This window comes from Pelophylax lessonae (genome assembly GCF_965119305.1).
Source record: "Pelophylax lessonae genome assembly, chromosome: 12".
In the NCBI taxonomy this organism is placed as follows: domain Eukaryota; kingdom Metazoa; phylum Chordata; class Amphibia; order Anura; family Ranidae; genus Pelophylax; species Pelophylax lessonae.
The window spans coordinates 39,090,070-39,104,064 of record NC_138779.1 but is presented as its reverse complement, the minus strand read 5'-3'; the positions used below and the strand labels follow the sequence as shown (position 1 = coordinate 39,104,064).

The window sequence follows — 13,995 nt, the reverse complement described above, 5'->3', positions numbered from 1 at the left end:
CAAGCGTTTGGGCATTTATTCATTTTATTGGCCATTGAAATGAAAAAAACACTCAAAGCGCTAAACGCGCTTAGGCACGTTTACATGCATTTAGGCACATCAAGTGTTTTTTACTTCCAAAATGCCACTGCTCCTGGCCACACTGGCAGGGTTTTATTTACACTTCTAAATACCTTAGTGAGCACGAACATAAAGGCCAACGTGGAAGGGCGTATGTAGGCCAACGTGGAAGGGCGTATGTAGGCCAACGTGGAAGGGCGTATGTAGGCCAACGTGGAAGGGCGTATGTAGGCCAACGTGGAAGGGCGTATGTAGGCCAACGTGGAAGGGCGCATAGGCCAACGTGGCTGGGAGTGTATGGGCCAACGTGGCTGGGAGTGTATGGGCCAACGTGGCTGGGAGTGTATGGGCCAACGTGGCTGGGAGTGTATGGGCCAACGTGGCTGGGAGTGTATGGGCCAACGTGGCTGGGAGTGTATGGGCTAACGTGGCTGGGAGTGTATGGGCCAACGTGGCTGGGCGCATAGGCCAACGTGGCTGGGCGCATAGGCCAACGTGGCTGGGCGCATAGGCCAACGTGGCTGGGCGCATAGGCCAACGTGGCTGGGCGCATAGGCCAACGTGGCTGGGAGTGTATGGGCCAACGTGGCTGGGAGTGTATGGGCCAACGTGGCTGGGAGTGTATGGGCCAACGTGGCTGGGAGTGTATGGGCCAACGTGGCTGGGAGTGTATGGGCCAACGTGGCTGGGAGTGTATGGGCCAACGTGGCTGGGAGTGTATGGGCCAACGTGGCTGGGAGTGTATGGGCCAACGTGGCTGGGAGTGTATGGGCCAACGTGGCTGGGAGTGTATGGGCTAACGTGGCTGGGAGTGTATGGGCCAACGTGGCTGGGCGCATAGGCCAACGTGGCTGGGCGCATAGGCCAACGTGGCTGGGCGCATAGGCCAACGTGGCTGGGCGCATAGGCCAACGTGGCTGGGCGCATAGGCCAACGTGGCTGGGCGCATAGGCCAACGTGGCTGGGCGCATAGGCCAACGTGGCTGGGCGCATAGGCCAACGTGGCTGGGAGTGTATGGGCCAACGTGGCTGGGAGTGTATGGGCCAACGTGGCTGGGAGTGTATGGGCCAACGTGGCTGGGAGTGTATGGGCCAACGTGGCTGGGAGTGTATGGGCCAACGTGGCTGGGAGTGTATGGGCCAACGTGGCTGGGAGTGTATGGGCCAACGTGGCTGGGAGTGTATGGGCCAACGTGGCTGGGAGTGTATGGGCTAACGTGGCTGGGAGTGTATGGGCCAACGTGGCTGGGCGCATAGGCCAACGTGGCTGGGCGCATAGGCCAACGTGGCTGGGCGCATAGGCCAACGTGGCTGGGCGCATAGGCCAACGTGGCTGGGCGCATAGGCCAACGTGGCTGGGAGTGTATGGGCCAACGTGGAAGGGAGTGTATGGGCCAACGTGGAAGGGAGTGTATGGGCCAACGTGGAAGGGAGTGTATGGGCCAACGTGGAAGGGAGTGTATGGGCCAACGTGGAAGGGAGTGTATGGGCCAACGTGGGAGGGCGTATAGGCCAACGTGGCTGGGCGCATAGGCCAACGTGGCTGGGCGCATAGGCCAACGTGGCTGGGAGTGTATGGGCCAACGTGTCTGGGCGCATAGGCCAACGTGGCTGGGAGTGTATGGGCCAACGTGGAAGGGAGTGTATGGGCCATCGTGGAAGGGAGTGTAGGCCAACGTGGAAGGGAGTGTAGGCCAACGTGGAAGGGAGTGTAGGCCAACGTGGCAGGGCGTATAGAGGCAAAAACTAAAAACGCCTGGCATTTCTTAAAGCATTGTCAAAAATGTCCAGTGTGCATGAGCATAAACTGTTAACTTCTGAATTCGGCTGTTGTCTAAAAAAAAAAAAAAAAAAAAAGTTTTTTGTAACAGATATATCATTGACATATAGCTCTCCCTCCTCTTCCTCATGATTTTTATTATTTTTTTTTTCCATTAAAATGTATTTAATGTCTTTCTGGCCCAGTCAATGTGTTCTGTTCCTGTTACCCAGATGTATTCAGGAAGAAGGGGGGAGGGCTGGATTCGCCACATTTACTGCAATGGTGACAAAGTCCTTTCTGGGAGGAAGACACGGCCATACAGGAAGCATCTGCTGCCATAGAAGATGTTAAAGGGATTGTAAAGGCAGAAGTTTTTTTTTTTTTTTTTTATCTTAATGCATTCTATGTATTAGGATAAAAAAAAAAAAAAAACCTTCTGTGTGCAGCAGCCCCCCTAATACTTACCTGAGCCCATTTTTATCCAGCGATGTTGTAGGAGTGTCTCAGCTGCCCGGGACGCCCCCCCCCCCTCATTGGCTGAGACAGCAGCAAGTCGCGATTGGCTCCCGCTGCTGTCAGTCAGCCAATCAGGAAAGAGGGGGCAGGGCCAGGTCACGGCTCCATGTCTGAATGGACAAAGGGAGTGGTGACTCGGCTCGAGTGCCCCCACAGCAAGCTGCTTGCTGTGGGGGAACTCAACAGGAGGGAGGAGCCAGGAGCACCAAAGAGGGACCCGAGAAGAGGAGGATCCGGGCTGCTCTGTGCAAAACCAACTGCATAGAGGAGGTAAGTATAACATGTTTATTTTTTTTTTTAAAGTCTCATTTAAAAGTAGCAGAAGATGACACTAGGCTGTTCTATCTCTTTAAATGGATACTCAGCCCCTTTTCACACCGGCTCCATTTGACAGTTACAAGTCGCACCCTATTGTCGGCAATTGAAGTGTACAAATGGCTGCAACTGAAAAAAAGGTTCCTGCATTACTTTTTGTCAATTTCATTGTGACTTGCATAGATTTGAGTTGTATGAAATCAGGACTGCAAAATTACACTGATGTGCGACTTTGAAATCATGCTGATATAGTGCGATTTCAAAGCCGCACTGTTGTGAACAGGGCCTAAACTCTGATTTTAAAAATAAAATAAAATAAAAAATCTACTAAAGTATGATCCCACTGTATGTAGGAATGTAATCCTCCTCTCTTGCTGCTTCGGAGATGTACTATGGGGTTGGTTGTGTGTATAGAACAGTGCACATGACTGCAACCAGGGGGGGGGTGGCTTCAACTCTTGCTTAAGTAGATGACTTCACTGGCTACATCCTTGTTCCAGACCATGAAATACTAAAAGTCCACCTGACGTGTCACACCTTTTCATATACCTGTACCTCTGGAATGTAAGATTTTGTAATTTTTTGCTGGCAAATAATTTAACATTTATTTTAATCTGAATGCTTCTTCCTGCTCTTCCACTGCAGAGCTCTGTGCTGGCAGAGTAAAGTAACAGCCACGCCCCTTTTACACGCAGAAGAAGAAAAAAGGGGGCATGTCTGAACAAGCCTATTATTGATTTTGCTGGTTCTAAAGCCGGCTACACAATATACAATGTTTTCCTTTAGATTTACCAAAACTATATAATATAATAAATTGCAGGAACCCCCTCTGAGGTTCTCACATCTAACTGCAGCACAGGTGTGAATGCCCTTACGCAGGCTGCACATTATACAATTCCCTACGATCGGCCGTCTTTTGTCCAGGGCTGTCTGTTGAAAACTGCAAAAGACTGCACACGAATTTTGTCGGCCAACAACAGCCGACTGCAGAAGTGATGTCAAGTGATGGATAACTTTCCTTGTCTTTTTTTCTTTTCTGAGCATGCCCAGTCTTGCAAATCTGCTGTCTGTCGGCCGAATTCTGTACTGACTGGCGAACAATCGGCCGTTCTGGTGTCGGCATACAAAAATTTTAATGCTTGCACGACAGATTCTATTCGGCCGAAAGTGCGCTGTCGGAAGCATCATACTAACAAGCCTACAATCGGCCGAATCTTTTCGGCCGACAATCTGCACGTGTGTACGGGGCATAACAGGCCAGATTTTAAGTATTACTTTGGGGAGATGCAGATTAGAATACTGCAATCACTGAGCAGCAAATGATATCACCTGTGATGTATTTCAGTTTTCTTGCAGACCTGGCCTGTTATGGCTCGTTTCCACTGAGCGTTATGGTACGGTTCGGTATGCAATTTTTTCCGTTTCCATTGTGAATGGTACCCTAATTCCGAACCATACCACTTTTTTGGGACCCTTTCGTTGGGGTACCAAGCACATTAGTACCGTACCAACAGCTATACTCTGTAGTACTTTGATTGGTTGACAGAGAATCGCCCATCACAGCTTTCCGGCTACACCACACCCATCATGAAAGGGTACTATTGGCGGTGGAAATGCAAGGTGTACCGATCCATACCGTACTGAACCGAACCGTACCACTCAGTGGAAACGAGGCATAAGTGGGTCCTGAGAAACACTGCACTACAGAGTTTAAGGTAAATTTAAAGGGAATTAAAAAAAAATAATTGTATAATGCATAACCAGCTTCACAAAGGGGTCTAAAGGATTGCCTAGTTACCTTTAGGGTGTATTCATACCTTCAAATGCACTCACATCGTGATTAGCTGCGGGAGGCAGCCCCATTGAAAAAAAAAAAAAAAATACTGCTGGCTCCTGCAGCTAATTGCAGCCACTCATGTAATCTCCCATGCAGCGATCACATACGAATGATCGGCTCTGGACATAAGCAGTCTTTTTTTTTTTTTTTGAGGGGGAAGTATGGTTCACTTTTTCAGGGTTTTTTTTTTTTTTTCATTTGACCCCTTCGCCAGATAATCTCTGGTCCGTGTCACATTTTTTGAACCAACCTTCGTTTTCCCACTTTCATCTTCGTTTTGAACGTCATTTTGGGGTGCTTCATAGATTTGTAAGCTCTGCTTTTTCTGCCTCTGCACCCCTAGTTTGCTGATCCTGTTTACCATCTTAAGAGTAATTCACATTTTGGTTTTCTTTTGTACCTTCCGACCCACCTTTTTTTTTTTTTTTTCCGCTGGTTACTGCATGAAATAGATTAATTGTTTTGATATATTTGTATATCATGTTAAAAAATTAATTGTCTGTATTACCTATTAGTGGATACATTGTGAATACCAATTGGATCCTGAGAAAGCCCAATGCAGGTGAAACTTGTAGATTGGATCATCACCTTGTTCCCTTTTGGGCTGTATGACATATTTGGCACTATACAATTTGTTTCTAAACTGTACTTTCAGATTTTAAATTAAATATAATAAATATTTTTGCTTTTAATATATGGTAATTTCTCACCTGCTTTTTTTTTTTTCTTTCCATCAGGTACACTAAATTCATTTTTATACCCATACCTCAGGTATACTTCAATATTTCATTACATCCAAGGCCGATCACTCACATGTGACCATTGTATGAGTAATTACATGGGAGGGGCAGCAATTCGCTGCAGGAACTGGCAGCCTCTCGTGTATTTTTCAATCAGGCGGATTCTTACAGCTAAATTGCAGGAACCCCCTCTGGGGTTCTCACATCTAACTACAGTACAGGTATGAATGCCCTTACACAGGCTACACATTATACAATTTCCTCGTACAATTTTACCTTTAGATTTACCAAAACCTTATGAGGTTGTGACGGTAGTCACTTTGGTTGGAGGTCCTGTGGAACTCAGCTTACTTTAGAGGGGTTGGGAAAACCCTCTCTCTGTCCCCTAGGCTCCTCTTATGTGTAAGTCCCCCTGTGGCTATCAGGGGCACAGGGGGACCAAGAACCCCAGTTGGGTCTGCACTAACCAGACTCGCTGTAAAACTACACCGGACTCAGCATTTGGTGTTATCCCGGCTATCCTGGGTTCTGTATGTGTGGTTTGTGTTGAACCTATGACAGCAATATTTAAGAACAATATTCCTCAAAGAAATATATAAAGATGAACAATTTCAGACTGTTATAATATTGGAAATGGTGTCCCATAGACCTCTGCTAGAAAGGTTGAGATGGGGTGGGGTTTGTTATGGTTAAGTACCTGCATTCCTTTGTTCTATTGTTCTTCTGTCTGCCTTAAGATCAACCTATTATGGGATGTACATGTGTATGTGTATTAGCTTCTAGAGGGGAGGGGGGATTTCTCCAGCAGCCCTTCCTTAAAGACTGTCTACTGTTGGAAAGTTGAATACACCTGTGTGTCATGTTACAGAATGCAGTTCTCCACCCAGTGTGTTGTTATTATGCAAAGAGGGGGAGGATTGTCCCCTGAGTTTTTATCTTTTGTGCCTGTGTTCAATAAAGAGTGTGTTGCTTTCAGAGACATACAAGCTAAGTTCAGGCTAGTTTTTGTATGTAGGGCGGCTGGAATATCTCCATCTATGTCCAGACTGGAGGAAGCCACATACTGACGGAAGACCACAAGTACAGTGTGGGTCGACGGCTCCGTTACAGAGGTCAAACCTAAACAATTTCAAATTGTATGCAGTCAGGCAAGCCTTGCACTACATAGTTGGGGGGGGGGGGGGGGCGCATACTTTTAGCAATTCCAAATGGTCAGTAAGGGCAGCATTTTACTCTCATTGGAGGTTCCATTTCAGCTTCTCCACCATATGTCTATATACATATCTTCCCCTATGACCTGTACCTTCTGCAAGAACACCAATATCAGTCAGACCTAGCTTTCCCCTCCCTTGCATGTTACCATGTCAGGTTATGGTCCGGTAGAGATGAGGCTTAACCTCCCTGGCGGTCTGATTATGTCAGAATTCCTGTGCTAAAAGCAGTACATTGTTTTGCATGGAAATTGGTTTTAAATTTTAAAACTCACCGTCCCCTGCAATCCCCCGCCGCCGTCCTCGTGCTGTGTGCTCGGCAGATGTTAGCACCGGTCTTCCGGTTCCCTTCCCTGCGAGCGTTGCGACGCAGGAGCGGTGGAACCGGCAGCAATTTCAAAAGTGTAAATACACTAAGGCCCCATTTCCACTAGTGCGACTTGTTGTGCGTCTTGACACATGTCAAGTCGCATGACAAGTCAAAACCTATTCATTTCAATTAGGACCGTTCTAACTGCCGAGACTCAAGACACAGCGACTTGAGAAAAAGTTTTTGCACTACCTTTGGACGACTTCAGTGCGACTTGAACGTAGTCACACTGAAATCCCCAGAAGTAGTCGCAAACAAGTCGCACTACAAAGTTGCACTTGAAATCGTGCGACTTTGTAGGCACATTGGTGGAAACGTAGCCTAAATGTCATGATACAAAGCTGGGATCCTAACGGATTACACTGTATCGTGCCATTTCACCTGGTGACTTTTCCAGTGCCCTGCCTGTGCTTTTCCAGTTCTTTGTGCCTGGAAAATTTTGAACGACCATGGCGTTCAAAAAGCGCTTTTGGACGAACTGCAAAACAGCTACAGCGAAACCGAGTTACGTGAAGAACTGAGCGTTAGGGATTTGTGGGAAAATTTGTCATCAGGTACGGAAAGTGATGACAGCGACGATTCTGATGTCTCTTTCTGGCACATCGCTCCGTTGGAAATTCTGGAGAATCATTTGATAAACTTCCCAAATTCCACAAGCTATGTGCCAGAAAGAGACATCAGAATCGTCGTTGTCCTCCCTTTCCGTAGCGGATGATGAATTTTCCCACGAATCGCTATCGCTCAGTTTTTCAAGTAACTCAGTTTCGCTGTCGCTGTTTTCCAGTTCGTCTAAAAGCGCTTTTTGGACGCCATGGTCGTTCTCTATTTTCCAGGGTCAAAGTACTGGAAAAGTCACCAGTTGAAATGGCATGATACAGTGTAATCCTTTAGGATCACAGCTTTATATCATCTAATTTGGTGTATTTACATTTTTGAATTTGCCGCCGGTTCCACCCCTCTGCGTCGCAACGTTCGCAGGGAAGGGAACTGGAAGGCAAGTGCTGGCATCGGCCATGCACAGAGCGGGGAGAGTGTGTGAGGACAGCGGGGGAATCGCAGGGAAGGGGAGTGTGATTCTGGGGTAATCCCGAGTGTGGCTCGGGGTTACCGCTTTTGGTACTGAAAGTTAACCCGAGCCACACTCGGGAATACCGCCACGGAGGTTAAATCTGCATTTCACAAATCTTCTAAAAACACATGTTCTGCTACAAAGCAACATGACCCCTCAAACTGCCAACTAAAAACAGCTACTAGTCATCCTTTGACAAAACACACGTCATGTGTTCACTTTAACTTTAAAAATGCACAGATACAAGTGGAACCATTATTTAAGGTACTGCCACCATTCAGGGTAGAGGCAGTGTCTAAAAAGGACCTCTGGCTATTATGCCCCTTGCATGCCTTCCCTAATTCCACCATCCTCTATCACAACTGGTGACAGTTCCCAATGCTTTGATGTATAGGGGAGCACGGGACTGCCTCCTCTGCCAGTGCCTAGGTCTGGCAGACAATCACAAGGCCCGAGCATTGGAATGATAAAGCGAGCAATATCACCACTCTACCTGGCGTCAGCTGATACTAAGCATCTTGGTACCAGCCGAGGAGGATAAAAGTGGTGCAGTACCGTCACTCCATCCTGAATGGGCATGTACATTTCAAGGATTTTAACACACTTTGTTGCAGATTCCTACCTTTTGTTATTCAGAAGAAATAGCTGTTTGTCTGTGTCCATTGGGAATGGTTTCAGAATTATCAACCAGCTGCTGCACCTGTAGAGCTCTAATGAGGGAAGTTGCAGGACCTGCATCCCTTTTAGACGTAATTTCCTATTGGGAGTATCTCACCAAAATGACATTGTTGTTGCAGGGGATGCTCAAAATCTAATTGGCATCTTAGCGCAGACTTTTGGGAAAATCAGTGAGCCAATTACACAAGCAGGAAAACACATTTCTGGGGGGCATTTTGTACACAATCTGTGTAAAGATCAACCCCAGGTAGTCATATTGCATACAGAAAATTACAGCAGCTGCAGATTGAAAAAAAAAAAAAAAAAAAAAAAGTTATTTTTTATTACCATTTAATTACACTATGACTTGTGTCCCAATTGTATATGAGAATATATATATATATATATATATATATATATATATATATATATATATATACATATACACACACTGTATTTTCCGGCGTATAAGACGACTGGGCGTATAAGACGACCCCCCTAATTTTCATCTACCGGTAATACTTATACTTAGGTTACCTTGGAGATATTATACTTGGCGTATAAGACGACCCCCCATTTTTGGGGGATTTTTTTAAGGTTCAAAAGTAGTCTTATACGCCAGAAAATACAGTATATATATATATATATATATATATATATATATATATAAAATTTATTTTGCCAATTTTTCCCATGGAAAGTGGAGTTACCCGTTCACTACCTTCCTATTTTCCATTGTACGACCATCTTGGCATCCTGTCATCCCTAATGTAAGCTCAGCAGGTGTGTCTCCAAGTGGTTGGAAGCCCAATTTTAGGCCCCTCTCACACCTGTGCGACCTAAAATTCACTCGATTTTGCCGAGATTTTTCGATTAATCGTGAGGTCTATAGACCTCAGAATGCATCAAAGTCAGACCAAAGTAAGTGCGGGGACTACTTTGAAGTTGGTGCGACTTGAAGTGGCACAGATATGAACGGTACTCATTGGAAATCATGGAGTACGTTGTGACTTTGTAATGCCAAATGGTAGGACAAGTCGCAAAAGTGTCAAAGGGGCCTTTGGTGTGATCTTTGAGAATTAATTACTTCACATTACAAGCAGCTAGAGAGGTCAGTGATAGTTTGTTTTAAAGCTCGTTAAGGGGTAACTTGTGGTGTTAATTTTCGTGGGACGAAAAAAAAAAAATATATTAGAGCACATACAATTGCAACACAAGTCATACTGTACATAAATATTACCTTACATTTTTGCTCTGCAATTTTATGTAAAATGCAATCTGGAGTTGTTCTGTACACAGAATGTATACTGACCACACCCCAGAAACAGCTTTTTCTTCTTGTGCAATTGGCTGATTGAATTTCCCAGAAGTCTGCCTAAGATGCAAGTCAGATTTTTAAGCCTCCCCTGCAACAAAAATTTCATTTTCGGTGAGATACATCCAATAGGAAATCGCGTCTAAAGGGACGCAGACTATGCAGGGCTCTAATGAGGCACATTAGATGCAGCAGGCTCACGCAGCACATAGGCACAGAAACAAAGAGTGATTTCTTCAGAACAATAGGTAGGAATCTGCAAGTTTGTTACAATCCTTGTAATGTACAGAGATCACCCAGAGGGGAATGTTTTTTTTTCCCCTCAACAAAAGTGGAGTTACACTTTAAGCAGACCTTCACCATAAAGGATAAGTCATGTTGCTCTGCCTCCTCTTTGGGGTCTCTTACAGCTGGACATAAAAAAAAAAAAGCATTTAACTGGTGACCTCTTTGTCCTGCAAAGCAGCACTTTCTATAGCTTTGCCTTTTAGGGTTTTTTTTTTCCCCCTAACCCTCATGCACAGTTGTAGTGCAGGGTTTCAGGTCCTGAATGAGCCCCGCAGCACATCTGAGCATCTATGCCATGGATCCTCAAACTACGGCCCTCCAGCTGTTGCGAAACTACACATCCCATGAGACATTGTAAATCTCGGACATTCAGAGCCATGACTAGGCATGATGGAGGGCCATAGTTTGAAGACCCCTGCTCTATGCTTTTCCCTGACCACATGTTGGTTTCCCACAAAGACTGCTATTAATTAGGGAGGTCCAAAACTTTGTTTTTCCGCATGCGCAGGAAATCGCTTGGGCATGCGCAAATGTGTTGAAGGGCTCTAGTAAGAACCAAAGGTCAGGCACATCTGCACACATGCTATAATGGCAGCACCAGGGGGTGCAATTGGCTAAGCCAGTACAGAGCAGGACTGGAGGCATGCTTTAAAGAATCTGGGAAATTGTTTTTGCCCCATGCAGTGGGGCTGTGCCTGCACTGCATGGGTTAACTGCTCATTTTGTCCAGGGGGGGGGGGGCACTGAAAGGCTAAACTCACCCAATCATCTTGAAATCAGGCTCCCCCACATCCAGAGGTGGACTGTTCCTGCTGTCCTCACGTCCAGAGCCAGTCTATGGGCATGATGACATCAGGAACAGTCCATGCACAAGACTGGGAGGGGGAAGGGACCGATCTTGCATTTGAAGGATCAGCGGATCAGGTAAGTACATCTCCACTCTGCTCACCCCTAGGCAAAAACCCATGCAGCCCCACTGCATCAGAGATCCCCCCCCCCCCCCAGAGTTCCTCTTTAAGAAGCTGTAAATGTCTATAGCCCATTGACAAACAGAATCCAATACAACAGAATACATGGAGATAGGCAATAGCTGTCTGCGTTGCTCATAGCAACCAATCAGCATCTTGTTTTTCTTCCCCAAAATTTACCAGGATGCCAAACAAAAGAAGCCTGATTGTTTGCTTTGGGTCTTTTTTATAGTCCAATTCTTGGGGGCTTCTTGGAAATCACAAATAAGTTTCATATAGAGTCTTTTGCTCAGAAAATACTCCAACTTCCCCTTTCATATCAGTTTCCAAGTACAGAAATGGCAGGAAAAGAATGGATTTTCCAACATCAACCACCAAAAATTGCACAAAGGAGTGCAATAATAAATAGCACCTGTGTTAACGAAAAACTGAGGTTTACATTATAAAAAGTATATAAAAATGAAAATCTTTTTTAAAGGGGTAAAAAACCTTATGGTAAAAAAAAAAAAAAAAAAAAAAAAAAAGCTATTTGAGGTCCTCTTCCTAGAACAAAATTTTGGCTTCTGTTTTGCAGTCCACAGCAGAAAACCTCTTAAATAAATGTTGGGTCAGGAGGCGGAGGTCTATTACATGAGCACATTCTGGCAGACGGATCATGGAGGCTTGCGAGTCGTAGACTGCCTTTGACAAAACACTTTCAAATACTTAAGGAAAAAAAAATAAAAATAAAAAAAATGAAAATTTATACTGTAATGGCAGCTTGGTTCCCTCAAGAAAATGATCTGTGGCAATGGATCCCTGATTCACAGATTCCATCCAGGCAGCAGTCTGCAGGTCAATGTCTGTGTTACCGTTATAATTCCGTTTTTGTTTGCGTAGAGTCCAATGGTGGTCTTAGGACACCTTCCTTGGAAGTGTCAGAGTCTGGAGCTTTCGGTGGCTCTGGTGCTTTAGCAGAGTCTACAGGGCCATCAGATGCATGCTCTGAGTTACCACCTTCTGATGTTTTGGCAGATTCGTTACTTAGGAATATGTCCATGTCTTCGGTGTTAAAAAGCATCTTTATCAAATCATCTGCTTGGACCCTTTCCTGAAAACAAAAAAAAAAAGTTAGAATTATGCCCTCTTATTAAAAATATATGTACTGATAACGGGGGATGAGATTGCGGAGGCCATGTCCGGGTTCCCCAGGTCCAAGTCCCCGGGCACGGATGGCCTGCCCATCGAGTTCTACGCCGATTTTTCCGAGCTTCTCTTGCCGCAGCTACTGACGTTGTTCAATGCCATATTTAAAGAAAATAGGTTGCCCACGTCCATGAAAGAGGCGCTTATTGTGCTGATCCCTAAGCCGGGCAAGGACCCCCGGTTTCCGGAGTCGTACCGCCCGATCTCGCTCCTACAAGTAGACATCAAAATACTCGCAAAAATTCTGTCTATCCGACTGAACCGGGTCATTTTGTCCCTGATTCACGAAGACCAGACTGGTTTTATGCCCGGCAAGAACACGTCTTTCAACCTTCGTAGACTATACATGAATATACAAGCACGGCATGAGAACTCGGGACATAGGGTGGTGGTGACACTGGACACGGCCAAAGCTTTTGACTCTGTAGAGTGGAGCTTTCTCTGGGCATGCCTGGAGAGGTTTGGGTTTGGCCCACGGTTTATAAAATGGGTTCGCTTGATGTACAGTGCCCCGGTTGCCAAAATTCTGGCGAATGGCAGGACCTCTGAACCATTCCCACTGTCCAGGGGGACGAGGCAGGGCTGTCCGCTCTCTCCTTTATTGTACGCCTTGGTGGCCGAGCCACTGGCCATCGCCATTCCGAACCACCCTGGTATAGATGGGCTGAGGGTGGGACCCCTGACCGAGAAACTTAGCATGTATGCGGACGACACGTTACTCTACCTGGCGGACTCGGACACGTCCCTCGCCGCGGCCCTGTCCCTGATAGAACGTTTCGGCAAGTATTCCGGTTTGCAAATGAACTGGGACAAATCACAAATACTACCTCTGGATCACCCCCCCCCCCGGCGACCCTCGCCCTTACCCCTACAGAAGGTGTCGAGGATTAAATATCTAGGGGTCTTGGTCACGCCAAATCCCCGGGATTATATCCAGGACAATATCCAACCTCTGTACGACCTAATTAAGGCCAAAACCCAGATTTGGGCGAAGCTGCCCTTGGGCGTCATGGGTAGAGTGAATCTCATAAAAATGGTTCTGCTCCCAAAGATACTCTATGTTTTGTGGCACTCCCCGATCTACCTGCCCTTAAAGTTTTTCAAACAAATGGAATCCCTCCTTAAAGCCTTTGTATGGGGTCAGAATAGGCACAAGCTTTCTTGGCGCAAACTTAAAAACCCCCTCTAACCTGGGTGGTGTGGCCTTACCTGACTTTAATCTCTATTACCTGGCCGCTCAACTATCCCATCTGTTCCATATAGATAAATCCGATAAGACCCGCTTCCTCCACCTCCTCTGCCCCAGGTGGACCCAATTGACTGACGACCCTCTGACTGCGGTATTCCGAGGGGTACGGGGCTCCGGGAACGCGGCGAGACCAACTCTATGCTATACCATTGCAGTAGGATTTGGGAGGTTGTTATGACTAAACTGAAGTACCCAGCTCTACACACCCATACCCCCCTGTGGCATAACGGGACCTTGGCGGAGTTCAGGTCCATGCCGGACTCTGAACTCTGGAGTGGAAAGGGAATATACTTTCTTTCGCATTTACTCCAAGGGGAAACCATACGTTCGTTCAAGGATTTGAGCTCCACTTCTTATCTCCCAGCCTCCATGCTTTTCCGCTACTATCAGATCAGGCACGCATTTAGGGCCCAGTTCCCAACCCCTCCTCCTCCCCTGGAGACCCCCTCCATA

At 46.2% G+C, this 13,995-nt stretch overlaps 1 protein-coding gene across 1 annotated transcript in view; it reads right to left on the bottom strand.

Annotated features, from left to right (window-relative positions):
* Nucleotides 1-11,621: 11,621 nt before the first annotated feature.
* Nucleotides 11,622-13,995, bottom strand: part of P3H1 (prolyl 3-hydroxylase 1) — an 83,821-nt gene continuing 81,447 nt past the window's right edge. Inside the window, exon 15 of the mRNA XM_082274453.1 lies at nucleotides 11,622-12,198. Within this exon, the coding sequence (XP_082130579.1) occupies nucleotides 11,962-12,198 (237 nt within the window). The 3' untranslated portion in view covers nucleotides 11,622-11,961. The remainder of the gene's footprint in view (nucleotides 12,199-13,995) is intronic.